Source organism: Populus nigra, chromosome 1, assembly GCF_951802175.1.
Source record: "Populus nigra chromosome 1, ddPopNigr1.1, whole genome shotgun sequence".
Taxonomy (NCBI): domain Eukaryota; kingdom Viridiplantae; phylum Streptophyta; class Magnoliopsida; order Malpighiales; family Salicaceae; genus Populus; species Populus nigra.
The window spans coordinates 2900146-2916240 of record NC_084852.1 but is presented as its reverse complement, the minus strand read 5'-3'; the positions used below and the strand labels follow the sequence as shown (position 1 = coordinate 2916240).

Sequence of the window (16095 nt, the reverse complement as noted above, 5' to 3'; positions counted from 1 at the left end):
CCCCCATCACATGGTGCGGGACCACACAACATTGGGAGTATTTGGGCAGGGTGATCATGCTTCGACTATAATGTTGAGAAGGAGATGATGCTCCCTGATCTGCAGGAGTTGTTGCTTGTACAATTACCAAGTATTTCCTGCTTCAGTCATGGATGTTATGATTTCTTGTTCCCTCATTTGCAGAAGTTGGAAGTGGATGGATGCCCAAAGATGACCACAACATTTGCTACTACATCAAATGACTCAATGAGTGCTCAATCAGAGGTGCTGCTGATTTGACTTGATTTCTTGCCTCTCGTTTAGTTTTAAAAGCGCACAATAATTACTATGAATTACATCTAACAAATTGGTACCCTTGTTTTCTTTTGATGCAGGGGTTTATGAATTTAAAAAAAATATCTATTGGAAACATGAATGGAGTACAAGATTTAATGCAAGTTGGACGTTTGGTAACTAATAGAAGAAGGGGGCATGAACTTTCGCTCGTGAGTTTGGAAACATTACACTTGAACTTATTGCCTGACATGAGGTGTATATGGAAGGGTCTCGTGCCGAGCAATTTGACTACTTTGAAGGTGAAACAGTGTGACAGACTGACACATGCATTCACGAACAGCATGATTGCTAGTCTAATTCAACTGAAATTTCTAGATATATCAAATTGTGAGGAATTGGAGCAAATTATTGCTAAGGATAATGACGATGAAAATGATCAAATATTGTCAGGAAGTGATCTCCAATCTTCATGCTTCCCTAATCTGTGTCGGCTTGAGATCAGAGGATGCAACAAGTTGAAGAGTCTCTTCCCAGTAGCCATGGCTTCGGGTCTCAAAAAGCTCCGAATACTTAGAGTAAGAGAATCCTCTCAATTATTGGGAGTATTTGGGCAGGGTGATCATGCTTTGACTGTTAATGTTGAGAAGGAGATGGTGCTCCCTGATCTGCAGGAGTTGTTGCTTGTACAATTAACAAGTATTTCCTGCTTCAGTCATGGATGTTATGATTTCATATTCCCTTGTTTGTTGATGTTGGAGGTGCATCAATGTCCAAAGCTGACCACAAAATTTGCTACTACATCAAATGGTTCAATGAGTGCTCAATCAGAGGTGCTGCATATTTGACATGATTTCTTGCCTCTCTTCCTTCAGCAATAAGACTAACAAGTTAGAATGTGTATGCCATTCTTGAATTGGCTTTGCAGGTATCTCAAGTAGCTGAGGGTTCAAGCACTGGTTGCTCCGTGCCAACCAGCACTTGTAGAAACTGGACCCGAAATAAAGGGTGGGAAGAGAAAGAGGAAGAGGATGGAGTTGGTCATGATGATTGAGTTAGATGATTAGTTTGCATTGGAATTTGAAAAACATGCTTATAATTATTTCTTTCAGGTAAAATGGATGCAATTATTTATTTTCTATCCTTTTTTAAATGGCTAAATTAAATCAACATATTACCTCGATATGCATCAGGTTCGTTCGTTGGTTACCTATTACATGATCACCTCGATATTAGGTGATTTCACGAAGATTCATGTCTTTGAGTTGTGGTTTGGTGGGAAGTAATTTCAGCTGTTTCATTAGCTATGGGATACAATTTGGTTTTTTTTTTTTTGAAGTTTGTATTTTCATATATAGCAAGTCACTTGATTAACTTGTTATTGTGGTACCGTACAGTAATATAGTTTCTACATGAATATATATAAATACATGTGAATGAGTATATATATATATATAAAAACTACTTACAAATTTATTGACAGAAAATGAAATTCCAAGATGTAGATTCAGTAAAAGGATAAATCCTCTAGCCTTGAAAAGAATTAGTGCTTGCCTTCGAGATTGTAATTTTGTTTTTCAGGTCTATTCAATTTAATATTTTTAATAACATAAATAAAAATAAACAGCAAATTTAATTTGTAAATGTAACTATCTCAAAACAATGTTGAGAAGGAAGAAAAGATTAATAGAATAAAAATAAAATAAATAGACTTTTAAAAAGCAAAGAGTTTTTAATGTTTAAAATATTTTTTTTATTTAATAAACCCAATTTTGTATTAAAAAAACATAACTCTATTTTTATAACTGATTTTTTTAGCAGACAGTTTTTCATTTACCATAACACACATATATATTTTTTTTAGAATAGTTAACATGTCATATTAACATACGTTATAATTATATTATAATGATCAACAAGAAAGAAGAATTATATCACATATAAAATAATAAATCCAAAGCATCAATGAAAAAGAAATTCTCTTTCTATTTGGGCTATGTAAAGCTGAACTAACTAGATTAATTTTGTCTAATAGCAGCAACTAGTACATTAAATTTGGACTATTGTTGACTTAACCTTATCAAGAGTGCAAATACTTTGATTTTCATTTACAGTTAGTTTATAAGTTTTGTTTTTTTATAAAAAAAATAAATTAAAAAGTAATTTTATTCATATGATATTTTAAGTTTTATTTCACTTAAAATAATATATATTAAATAAATATAAAATATTAAAAAATCTGCACACATGAAACACACAATTTAGCCAATTGATCTTGAGAGTGTCAGACTTGATGAGAGTCTGATTGGTCAATCATTTAGTCATTATGTTAACCTTTTAAATTGATCTTGAGAACATTTTTAACAAAAAAAAGTGTTTTTTTTTAAAATTAAATTATTTTTGAATTTATTAATATTTTTTCAAGTTTATTAAAATAAAATAAGGACCATAACTTACAAGTAAAAAAATTGAAAGATGATAAAATTAAAATAAAATTTTAATTTTATAAATTATCTCAAATAAAATAAATAACAATAAAAAAATAAGAATCAAATTTAAATAGATAAAAAACATTTAATTAAAAAATAATAAAAGAACTAAAGTCGATATAAAAATCAAATTATAAGGGATAAAATAAAAAAAAATTAAAACAAAATATATAGTAATAAAAAAATTAATAACTAGATTTGGTGCAACAAATAACATTATATTTTTAAATTTTTTCAACTTAAAAAAAAATGTAATACAAAATAAAAAAAATACTTTTTTAGAAAACAACCAAATTTTTCCACGAAGTGAAAACTGTTTTTCTTTTACTAATTTTTTAATAGTAAATAAATATAAAAACAAATCTTAGTTTTACATATTAGTTATTCCCGGTAAGTGAATATATATATATATATAATGTAACATTCCAAATGTTAATGATTTAGTTGTAAAGATTAAATCTTAAAATATATAATCTTAAAATTATATATATATAATCTTAAAATTTTATAAAGATTAAAGAAGAAGAAAAAACAAAACATAAGCGGTGAGGAGTTTTTGGAGAACAGGAAGAGGCGAGTCATTCCACCTCTTAATTATAGTCCTTGCAAATCAATTCAATGCCCACTCCACGCCTTATTAAAATCCATTTGATTTTAATTTACCTAAGTTAATTTACCTGAATCATGATTCACATCTTACATTGAATTGACTCAGTCGAGTTCAAGAAGATTTGTTTCTTTTTAGACCCCATTTGTATGCTGAAAAGTAATTTTTTTTTAAAAGTGAATTATTTTCTGATGTTTGGCAGTGTAATGGAAACTAAGTTGAAAAATATTTTCCAGTGTTTGGTTATATTATGGAAAATGAGTTGAAAAATAACTTATTAATGTTTTATTTTTTTCAAGTTTATTAAAATAATAAGGAACAAATCTTATAAATTAAAAAGTTGAATGAGAATGAAATTGAAAAAAAATATAATTTCATAAATTATCTCAAATAAAATAAATAATAATTAAAATAATAGAGATCAAATCTAAAAAATAAAAAGATTGAAAGATGAAGAAATTAAAATAATAATAATTAACATTTCATAAATTATTTTAAATAAAATAAGTAACAATTAAAAGAATGAAGATCAAATTTAATAGATAAACAATTTTAATTAAAAAATGATAAGGGAAAAGCAAATAACAATAATAAAAATGAAGAGCAAAATTAATATAAAAATTAAATTATAAGGGATGAAGTTGAAAAATAAATATTCAAAACAAAATATATATAGCAATAAAAAGTTTGAGGATCAAGTTTGATTTAATCAGCAAATAATATGATATTTTTAAATTTTTCACAACTTCCGGAAAATGTTTTCCGCTCAAAATAAAAGGAAAACAGTTTCTTGAAAACTATGTCAAGTTTTTCTTTGACTGTAAAGTGTTTTTCATTAACTGTAAAGTATTTTCTATTGACCAATTTTTTTAATAATAAACAAATATATAAAAATTTTAAAAATAATTTTTTAAAAATCACTTTTAAAAAAACAAACACAACTTAATTAGATCATCGTAAGCACACAATTCTGCAAGTCTTGACTCAGGAGAGAGGCCCATTGCCTTAAGAGTAATGAGAGTTGGATATATAATAAAGCCCAAAGTGAAGAAGTCCCACTTGAACTGAACCCTAGTCGTAGGCTTTGGATTCCTTGAAAACCCATATGATTCAGGTGTCAAGATAAATGCTCGACTGAACAAAATTTCTTGCTTTTTTTCTCCTCTCTCTTTTTTTTATTCTAAAATACATGACTATTATAAAATAATCAGTTTTACATTCACCCAAATAAATCTTCTACTTAACAGATTAATCTACAATTCAATTGATCATATTAAAAGTAAGATTTATTTTTATTATTTTAAATAAAAATAATAAACTTGAATTGTGTAACTCGGTTTAACTTACAGTCCAGTACTGACAAATTTTTTTTCAAGCATATTTTTATAACAAAACTAATTCCGTACCTATTCACATATGTAATGAAAATAGTTAAGGTATATATGTATTTTGACAAACGGTAAAGGTCCAGAACTGAAGATCTGAACCAAAACAGTCTAAGGCACCGTTTGGGAACGCGGCTGCGGCCACGTTCCCAAAAAATTTGAATTTTTTTTTTTTTTGCTAAAATTTAATATGATTTGTACGTTTTGGATCGTTTTGATGTGATGATGTCAAAAATAATTTTTAAAAAATGATAAAACATCGTTGGCATGTATTTTGGCATGAAAAGTTATTTGAAAAGCACCCGCAACCACACTACCAAACACGCTCCCTTCTACTACTTGAACTCTCTTGAACTAATTATATGCCCATATATCCTATCTCTAATTAAGTATAGAACGTGATTAAAATTGTATTTTTAAAAAATTAAATTTTTTATTTAAAATTAATTTTTTAATATTTTTAAATTATTTTGACATGTTAATATTTAAAATATTTTTTAAAAAATTAAAAAAATATATTATTTTAATATATTTCAAAATAAAAATAATTTTAAACCATGATTGTTATTAAGCTTTCTAACACCCTCTTCTACAATGACCTTCAACCTTGTCCGTTGTCCATTAAAAATGAGGAAAATGGATCAATCGATCGATGTTCTCGTATGGATTGGATAAGTTAATTTTCAACAAGTTCATATATTTTAAACCATGCCATGTAAGAGTAAACTTTAAACTCCCCCACCCCCACCCACCCCCCGCCGGGGCCGCGCGCGGAGGAGGAGATAAGGTCAGAATTAGAAAATTTGAAGTCCTTTTCCTTCCTTCACCCAAAGGAAAGGTGGCTGGCTGGCCTTGGTTTCTGTGTTGTTGAAAAGTCATAATCTACAACCTCATCTTCTTTTTATAACAAAACAACTATATCCAGCTCATACTAAGAGAGAGATACATGTTTATTACACTATTGACTTAGTACTCTCATATTTCTAATTTGTTATGAGTGTTCTTTCAGAAATGGCTTTGAACAGGCATATTGACTTCTTCTTATATTAAAAAAAAAAAAACTAAGTTAGCGACAACATGCATATATATTTTTTGATTCGAATGTTAAGATGTATTTTCATGTCAATTAATATTAAATTATCTTTCCAGAATATTATATCACTTTATGTATTAAAAAAGACTTAATACATTTATTTATAAGTTGGTCTCGAGATTTGAACTAAAATAATAATAATAAAAAAAAACCTAATGAGAATCGCAGAAGATCATTTATATATAAAAAAACCTAATGAGAATCAAATCAACTTCTTAACATCAAATCAACTTCTTAAGATTTATATAAAAAAAACTTACTAATTAAATTGAAATCTATCATAAAAAAACCTAATGAGAATCTCAGAAGATAGAAGGCAGGATGCATTCGCATATATTTCCCAAGAGTTATAATTAACAACAAATCATACAATCATTTTGATAATAGTTGAAGTGTTTTATTTTAAAAAAATTTCTGAGATAATGATATTTTGATGAAAATAAAATTATAAAAAATACAAATAAAAGTATTGATATGTAAAACTAAAAGAATAATCTAAAATAACTTTGAGAGGTAGCTCAACTAGTCAGGATTTAGATTTACTTTCTAATAGTCACGAGTTCTAGTCCCCTCATAGCTACTAAAAATTTACATGGTCGTTAATTTTACAACCCGTAAAATTAATTGAAATACATACAAGCTGGCGCAACTACTTATATTAATAATAATAATAATAATAATAATAAATCCAAGAGAATATATACAAATATAATTCGACACCTACCGTCATTTTCGTTAGAAGAACATAAACCTACTACCCGTGTAGTGAGTCAACTTGATATGCACTTGTAATTAAGAATATACTTAGAGTATACACGGGACCAACCTACATGTGATATTTAATACTGAAGATAGGTAGGCAGAAGCTAATTCATTTGTAGGATTCGATGTTTATCTCTCTGGATTAAATAATTATATTCTTTGCTTCGTATCGGCTGGCAAGAATCGAGAGGTAATTCATTAATCGCAAGATCAATCTTTGCTATTGATTTTTCATTAATCGCAAGATCCATATTCCATTTAGCTTTATTCATGTAAATATTTTTATAGATTTCGACTTGTTCAGTGATTTCAATGTAAATGTACTAGAATCTTTTGCAATAAAATAAATTATAATTAAATCTTTGAATAAATTCATTCATTCATCAACGTTATGTTACTGAAACGACATTCAATTAATCACTGAACAAGTTGATTAATTCAAACAACACGCATTCAATCAATATAATGGTCTTGAAGATAAGTGATTAATGAACGTTAAACATTTCAACATGTTGGGATTAGAAACAAGTTGATTCAAACAACACGCATTCAGTCAACTACTGCATGTAGAATAAAAACTTGGATTTATCGTTCACCTAACCACTTTGTAATTTTATGGATTGCTTAGCACATACTTCGATATGATCTTAATTACTATTCACTATCATGTTGCTTATTATTGATCGGTTATGTTATTATTGGAAATTCGAATTCCACGAAGTAAACTATAAGGCATGATCGGTTTGGACGAGGATGACTTGATTTGAAAATAAAAAAAATAATTATGATAAGTGAAAGATGGCTTCAGAGTCTAATCACTGCTATTCATGATTTATTTTGTAAGAAGATGGATTTTATCCATTATTTGGTACCTATACTTTTTATTTTATTGGAGCCTCTTATGTTTTTTTATAATTGATTGAGTCCCTCTACTCTTTCTTTTGTTTTGTAATAGTCCTTCCATCATAATACTATGATTTCATGCGCTTACATGGAATTTTTCTTTTAGATACTAAATTGAATGCTGGACGACGCCTAATCCAATAACTTCTATTTTTTTTAAAAAAAAAACTTCTCTCCTTCAGTATGAAAATTAAATGATTAAAAAAAAATAGCCTAAACAAACCTAATTAATTATAGTAATTCAATTAATTTCCACATGTTTATTTTATTTTATTTATTTCTTTCATTACATAATCTAAAAAATAAAAGAGTTAATTCAATAGAAAAAATGTCATGTAGACATATATGAGTTTGATGTATTAAAAAAGATTTAATAAATTTATTTGTAAGTTGGTCTCTAAATTTGAACTAAAATAATACTAATATATAATAATAAAATCTCTTTGAGCATCAAACCAACTTTAAAATTTATAAAAAAAAACTTACTAATTAAAATCTTTGAACTTTGAACTTGAAATTTATTTCAGATTGGGTTCATATTTGAATAGCTTGGAAAATTCAGGTAAATTAAATTTGTTTAACAATTTTATTTTTATTGTTTTTTTTATCAATAACAAAGTTATTTTTTAATTTTTTTTCCTAGAAAAAAAAATTCTCAATAAGTAGGCAGCAACAATCAAGTTTTTTTTTTTTAATGACAAAACATATTTGTTTCCGATCAAATTTGCTACCGCATAAATTTTTTCAATTGAACCTATAATAAGATATATAATGATATTCAGATGAAAATAAAATTATAAAAAATACATATAAAAGTATTGATATGTAAAGCTAAAAGAATAATCTAAAATAACTTTGAGAGGTAGCTCAATTAGTCAGGTTTTGGGTCTACTTTTTAATAATCATGAGTTCTAGTTCTCTTATGGTTACTGGTACATGATCGTTAATTTCAAAACCCGTGAGATTAGTTAAAATATACGCAATCTGGTGTAGACACTTACATCTTCTTACAAAATAAATCATGAAAATAGCGATAGGTTTTGACTTATATTTGTATATATACTCTTGGATTTTTTTTTTATTATTAATATAAATGTTTGCACCAGCCAAATAAATTGCAGAAGACGTCACACCTTCATCAATTATTGGTTGTAAATGCCTATCTAAGGAAACAATATATAATCTTACGTGCAGAACTTGAGAGGTATTCACAGACATTTTGGTCCAGGGAAGGCCACAACCGGGCCATTTTGTATTGCTTCTAAGACCTTCCAAAAAACCCAAAAGAAGAAGGAGGAAAAAAAAAGAAAAGAAAACTCCAAGTTATTTCTTTAATATATCTTAAAATTTTAAATTTTAAACTTAAAACTTATATAAATTTATACTATTTTATATTTAATTTTTATCAAATAGAATGAGATGATGAGTTATAAACTCATGACCACTTGGTCAATAAAATTTTAATACTATATTAAAGAATTATCTCAATATACAAACTTAAATTATTGAATAAAATTTTAAAATATAATTTATATATTTTTTTAATGATAAAACATAACCCATAACGGTTTAAGTGAAGAATATTAGAGTATAAAACCAATCCCGAGATATAATATAAATTTCTCAATTTTAGACTCTTTGACAACAAATAATTAGTCGAGAACTAATTTGTCTAGTGTTGGTTCAAATTCAAACTTTGTCAAAGTCCAAGGAATCCCCTCCATTAGGCCTTCATTAGGCACGTAGTTTCCCAAAATCTATCCCATCTAAACTTGAAAGATAATTCAAGGGAGAGAGGGTTTCTCAATATTATGAAAGGAAAACCAACATGGTTAGTACTGGGCATGACCATATTGGAGTAATAATTTTAGGATAATGTACAAGGTTGGTGTGATCACATTTCCAAGCCCCACAAATGAAATTTTCAGAAGCCTTTTTAATTTTCATATATGTTTGAATTTTCTTCTTATTCGTCCACTTGTTAGTTCCTTCACATAATTTTCAACGAAGAATAAAGGAAAAAACTATGAGTATAACGGTAAATTAATAAAAAGATTCTTCTGTGGGGAATCAGGAACCAGAATAATAATGAATTGGAAATGAGTTAGGTGTTGTAGTGGGGAATCGTTGATGAATTCATGGTTTTATAAACGTAATCATTTACTACTGTTCCTGCTCCTACCTTTCACACCTACTGCATGTCCACACAATCATTATTACTATAAATATGTAGCAAGTTTGCCTTCCCATGCATTCCATTTCAAGCAAAAATATTCTTGACTGCTGAGGTAGAGCCACCATTTATCACAGTTTGCAGCAAACACGCTTTTTGTGCGATGGCAACACCAACTTCCATATCGTTCGCCGTCCGAAGGTGCGAACCAGAATTGGTTGCGCCAGCTAAGGCCACACCTCATGAATTCAGACAGCTTTCTGATATTGATCGCCAACTATACCTCCAATTTCAATCACCACATTACAACTTGTATGCACACAATCCATCGATGCAAGGGAAAGATCCTGTGAAGGTAATAAAGGAGGCAATTGCGCAGGCACTTGTGTATTATTACCCTTTTGCTGGTAGGATTAGACAAGGGCCAGACAATAAGCTTATAGTTGATTGTACTGGTGAGGGTGTCTTGTTCATCGAAGCCGATGCCGATGCCACGGTCGAGCAGTTTGGTGATCCAATTCCATCTCCATTCCCATGCTTTCAGGAACTTCTTTACAACGTCCCAGGATCAGAAGGGATCCTCAATACCCCATTATTGCTTTTTCAGGTACGTATAGGACATTATTGGCTAATGTTTATTCATTCTTTCGTTATTATTATTATTATTATTATTATTATTATTATTATCGAGAAAATTCAAAAATATAATTAAAACAATGATGGTAATATTCCATCAATTACATTCTCATAAAGTATTAATAATTTAACATTATATTAACAGGTGACACGCTTGAAGTGTGGCGGTTTTGTACTAGGGCTCCGTCTTAATCACCCAATGACCGACGCACTCGGCATAGTTCAGGTATTGAATGCCATAGGTGAGATTGCACGAGGTGCCCAAGACCCTTCAATTCTACCTGTGTGGCGAAGGGAACTCCTCTGTGCTAGGAATCCGCCACGAGTTACATGCAGACACAATGAATATGGTAATGATGCTCCTGTTGCTGTTGATCCTACAGCAAAGGTGCCTGAATTCCACGGCCAGGTTCACGCTGTAGCCCACCGTAGTTTTGTTCTCAACCGCAAGGAATTATCCAACATTCGTAGATGGATTCCTTCTCATTTACACCCATGTTCAAATTTTGAGGTAATAAGTGCATGCTTATGGAGATGCTATGCCATAGCATCTCAAGCTAACCCTAATGAGGAGATGCGCATGCAAATGCTTGTTAACGCACGTTCCAAATTTAACCCTCCATTACCGAAAGGATATTATGGTAACGTGCTAGCTTTGCCAGCAGCTGTAACAAATGCTAGGAAGCTTTGCTTAAACTCTTTAGGGTATGCAGTGGAAATGATAAGAAATGCCAAGAATAGAATAACTGAGGAGTACATGAGATCATTGGCTGATCTAATGGAGATAACCAAAGGGCAGCCTATAGGGTTACAATCATATGTCGTGTCAGACTTAACAAGTATTGGGTTCGATCAGGTGGACTATGGATGGGGCAACACAATTTACACTGGGCCACCCAAGGCCATGCCTGATGAAATTTCTATTGCAGGAACCTATTTCCTGCCCTATCGATTCAAGAACGGAGAGCGTGGGGTTATGCTTTTGGTTTCCTTACGTGCACCAGTTATGGAGAGATTTGCAATACTATTAGAGGAATTGGCAAGGCATGACCCAGAAAGAAGCCAAGAACAACAAGAAATGATACCAAGCTCCCTATAAGACAGAGGAAAGGCTATGATATTATTCTATTCTTGGCCGGATAAGCCTTTGGTACCAAAAAAAAAATATTTTAAAGCAGATGGTGGCGAAGTTTGAATAAGCCTTTAAATTTATTTACTACCAGCAAGCCCTTACTCTTTGACCTTGTTGTGATTGTATACTTAGATATATGAGTTGGAGTTGTAATGAAAATTTGGTGATTTGTGTGGTTTCAAATTGTTTACAGTTGTAAAATTTAAGTCTCATGACTTTTATATTCAATAATAAGATCAATATTTGGTTTCCAATAGTTTGATTGATCCTTGTGATAAGATAGGATTTAGAAGAAGAAGAGATAATAAGAGAAAAGGTGATTATTTATTAATTCCATGCTTTTCCTCTCGAAACTGTGAGCCTAAATAAGCCATTCAATACAACTGTAAATTAAATAATAGGAACTCCAGTAGTGGAGAGCTGAAGACTAGGGATGCTCTTGCTAATCCCGTTACTTATTCTCTGACCCATTCAATTACTTATTTAAACAATGAAATAAATTAAACAATGAAACAAACAAAACATAAAGTAATTCCACGTAGACTCTCTCCATGCAGTAGTAGCAAGAGATCCACGTGCCCAATGCTCTTATCATTCCCTCTCCCTTGAATTCTCCTTGTCCGCAAGGTTGAATTGAGGATAAGTTTTTGCAAATCGCCACAAATTTTCCCACGAAGAATCTTCTGGCAATGCCCCCTTCCATTTCACCAAGATTTCCGTTCGTGGCCTGTATTTCCCCTTCTGGATAACCCTTCTATCAAGGACTGCTTCTGGTTCTGGTAACACCACAACATCTGACGTAATTGGAGGAAGGGTGATCATCGTGTCCTTGGCTATATCTCCCCACTGTTTCTTGAGTAAACTGACATGGAAAACATCATGTATGCGTGACCCGGTGGGAAGGTCTAATTTATATGCCACTAGTCCAATGCGAGCGAGAACCTTGAAGGGGCCAAAAAACCTGGGTGATAACAATAAGGAACTCCTGAAAGCTACCGTTTTTTGGCGGTATGGTTGCAATTTTAAGAACACATAATCTCCAACCTGAAATGTGACCTCTCGACGATGCAAATATGCCCGAGATTTCATGCGTCCCTGTGCAGCAATTAAATTCCGTCTGAGGTCCCGCAGGATGACCTCTCTTGTGCGCAACATTTGATCTACTGCTTGAAGCTTTGTAGTTCCTAGTATATAGGAGATCATAGATGGAGGAGGGACCCCGTACACAGCTTCAAATGGAGAAACCTTCGTTGTTGAATGAATGGCCGTGTTGTAACCATATTCAGGCCAAGCCAGCCATTCCATCCATACCTTTGGGTGGTCGCAAGTGAAACAGCGCAGGTACTGTTCCAAGGTCCTATTAACCACTTCGGTTTGGCCGTCCGTTTGCGGATGGTAACTGGAGCTGTAGTTAAGTGTCGTGCCATATAGCGTGAATAAGGACTTACAGAAGGAGCTGATGAAGATTTTATCCCGATCACTCACTATAGAACGCGACATGCCATGTAATTTGACCACATTATTTAAGAAACACTTCGCAACCATCACTGCAGTGTAGGGATGTTTAAGTGGCATAAAATGGCTGTATTTAGAGAGCCGATCCACCACAACTATGATAACATTGTAACCTTGCGAAGATGGTAAGCCCTCAATAAAATCCATAAATTCGCTGGGGAATTGGGAGAGGCTGAAGTAACCCAGCTGGCCTTAAAGTTTCATGTTTACAACGCTGGCACACCTCACATTCTCTAATGAAGTTCTTGACAGATGTTCGTATGCTAGGCCATAGAAAGCTGGAGGAGATGCGGGTCAAGGTCTTCAAATAGCCAAAATGTCCACCTGCAAGGGATGAATGCCCATCGGCCAAAACTGCAGGTAACAAAGAGGATGTAGGACTCAAGTGTATCCTCCATTTCTGCATCCAAACCCCATCTCTTTGAACCAGTTTTAAAGTGGGACTGGTGGCCACAGTGTTGTAATAGGGCTGCTGCTGGACTTCGTGTTGTAGAGTTTCCCACTAGTCTGTAATAGGAGCTGATATAGCATGTAATTGTGCTGCTGCCATGCGAGAGAGAGCATCAGCTCCGTGATTTTCCTTGCCCTTGCGATATTGAACGCTGTAATCGAACCCCATAATCTTCGGCAGCCAACGAGCTTGAGAAGGCGTGGTAAGTCGTTGCTCAAGAAGGTACTTCAAGCTTTGATGATCGGTCTTGATCACAAAGGTTCTGCCCAATAAATGCAGTCGTCATTTCCGCATTGCCTTCACTACTGCGAGCATCTCCTTGTCATACGTTGACAGTAATCTAGCCTTGCCCTTCAAGGCCTCACTGTAATAAGAAATTGGCTGATTGTCTTGAGATAAAATTGCTCCCAAGCCATCACCACACGCATCACACTCCACTGCAAATTGCTGTGCAAAGTTTGGAAGTCGCAGCACAGGTGGGGACGTGAGGGCTTGCTTCAGTTTATTGAAAGCCACGAGGGCCTCCTTAAACCAGCGAAACCCCTCCTTGGATAAGAGCTGATTTAATGGTGCAGCTATAACGCCAAATCCTCTCATAAATTTTCGGTAATATCCAGCCAAATCGAGAAACCCACGGACATCCTTGGGAGTTGCTGGAATTGGCTAATTTTGGATGGCTTGGATTTTGGCAGGGTCCACTGCTACTCCTTCGGCAGAAATGAGGTGCCCCAAATAACCCACGATAAGCACTACAAACTGGCATTTTGAGAGCTTTACATACAGCTGGTTGTCCGAGAGAATACGCAGCACTTGACGGAGATGTTGTAAGTGATCCATCCAAGACCTGCTATACACCAAAATATCGTCAAAAAATACCAATATAAATCGCCGTAAATGAGGGCGAAAGAGGTCATTCATGAGACTCTGAAAAGTTGCTGGGGCGTTTGTCAATCCGAATGGCATGACCACAAACTCGTAGTGACCGTCATGAGTGCGAAATGCGGTTTTTGGAATGTCTTCCGGCTGGACTCTAATCTGGTGATACCCGGAGCGCAAGTCCAGCTTTGAAAAGAACTCCGCGCCATGTAATTCATCAAACAACTCATCAATGACCGGAATGGGAAACTTGTCTTTAATTGTGATTTCATTGAGCGCCCGATAATCAACACAAAATCGCCAAGACCCGTCAGCCTTTTTAATCAACAAAACCGGAGAAGAAAAGGGGCTGCGACTGGGGTGAATAACTCCAGATTGTAGGAATTCCTTGACCAGTTTTTCAATCTCATTTTTTTGATAGTGCGGGTACTTGTAAGGCCGGCTGTTGACTGGAGATTTATTGGACATCAAGGGAATTTGGTGGTCATGGCTGCGCGTAGGTGGCAGCGTTGTAGGCTCTTGGAAAACATGTGCAAAATCTGAAAGGATGAGATTGAGGTCAGGTGACCACGCTGAGGCTGTCTTTGGCATTGTCTCCATTTCTATATGCACAAAATACCCCACACCTGATAAATGGATCAACTCCTTATCACTTAGGGGAGCGAGTTTAGTGTTTGATAGTCCTTTCAATGTGTACGTCTGGCCTTCTTGTTTAAATGACATGATGAGCTTTTTGTAATCGGTCTTGATGGGGCCTAAAGTCTCCAGCCATTGCACTCCTAATACGGCTTGGCAGGCTGCCACTAGAAGCACAAAGAAGTCTGCGTGAACAATGATTCCTTGAATCGATAAAGAAAGGCCTAAGCACCGCCCAATACACTCAATAATCTCCTTGTTCCCAACTGTGACTTGGATGGTTTTGCCGCTAATAACATGTAGTCCCAATTTGGTTGCCGTGGACTGATCAATAAAATTGTGGGTGCTTCCCCCATCAATGAGCACTGTCACCGCCGTGTTTCCTGCTCAACCAATGACACGGAAAGTCTGTGGGTGGTTTGTTCCCACCAGAGCATGAAATGATATCTATGGAATGTCTTCCTCAGGCGTCACAATCTCCATGTCCACATCGTCTCCTTCCTCCTTCTGCTGCACATCCACCATCATGAACAACTGAGGCTGTGAACAACGATGCCCGGGAACATGTCGCTCATCACAATAGAAACACAACCCTTTTTCACGTCTCTCCCTTGCCTCCTGACCTGTTATCCGTCGAATAGGTGCAGTTGGGTGAGTTGTTCGTTGAGCCGGGGCAGGACCCAAGAGTCCCATGGTGTTTGTGTGTGGTGGTTTCGGCTGGAATGAAGGTGTTGTCGCTGGTCTGACTGGATTGTTGAATTTCCTTTGGAATTGATTTCGTTCTTCAATTAAATGAGCCACACTAATGGATTCGGAGAGAGTTTTTGGTTGCTTAACTCGAACATCCAAACGAATTTCATCTTTTAATCCCGCAATAAAACACCCCACCAGGAAATTTTCTGGGAGGTCATCAACCTTGTGGGACAGTTTCTCAAAGGCTTCTTGATATGCATTCACAATCGTGGTTTGCTTAAGTCTGGACAATGCTTCTGACGGATCATCATACTCAGTTGGTCCAAAACGGTGGAGAAGGGCTGAGACAAACTCCTTCCAGCGTAATTGTCCCTTGCTTTTTGTATACCAACGATACCACTGCAAGGCGACACTCGACAGATGAAATGACGCCAATTGTACTTGTCGTGGAGCGTCAATGTTCTGGAACTC

The 16095-nt window shown here is 33.9% G+C and overlaps 2 protein-coding genes across 2 annotated transcripts; both read left to right on the top strand.

Moving 5' to 3' along the window:
- The first annotated feature begins 391 nt into the window (after positions 1-391).
- On the top strand, positions 392-1792 carry LOC133688124 (uncharacterized). Its single transcript, XM_062107515.1, has 2 exons — positions 392-1106; positions 1202-1792. The coding sequence occupies exons 1-2, from the start codon at positions 411-413 to the stop codon at positions 1325-1327; spliced, it is 822 nt and encodes a 273-aa protein (XP_061963499.1). The 5' UTR covers positions 392-410; the 3' UTR covers positions 1328-1792.
- A 7969-nt stretch (positions 1793-9761) lies between these two features.
- On the top strand, positions 9762-11707 carry LOC133698361 (benzyl alcohol O-benzoyltransferase-like). The gene is made up of 2 exons (XM_062121260.1): positions 9762-10292; positions 10467-11707. The coding sequence occupies exons 1-2, from the start codon at positions 9849-9851 to the stop codon at positions 11418-11420; spliced, it is 1398 nt and encodes a 465-aa protein (XP_061977244.1). The 5' UTR covers positions 9762-9848; the 3' UTR covers positions 11421-11707.
- The last annotated feature ends 4388 nt before the right edge of the window (positions 11708-16095 follow it).

Excerpts from the sequence above, each read along its gene's own strand:
- LOC133688124 (XM_062107515.1), top strand. The coding sequence starts at position 411 with ATGAATGGAGTACAAGATTTAATGCAAGTTGGACGTTTGGTAACTAAT. Across the intron at positions 1,107-1,201 it reads CAATGAGTGCTCAATCAGAG|GTATCTCAAGTAGCTGAGGG; the intron begins GTGCTGCATATT and ends TTGGCTTTGCAG.
- LOC133698361 (XM_062121260.1), top strand. The coding sequence starts at position 9,849 with ATGGCAACACCAACTTCCATATCGTTCGCCGTCCGAAGGTGCGAACCA. Across the intron at positions 10,293-10,466 it reads CCCCATTATTGCTTTTTCAG|GTGACACGCTTGAAGTGTGG; the intron begins GTACGTATAGGA and ends TTATATTAACAG.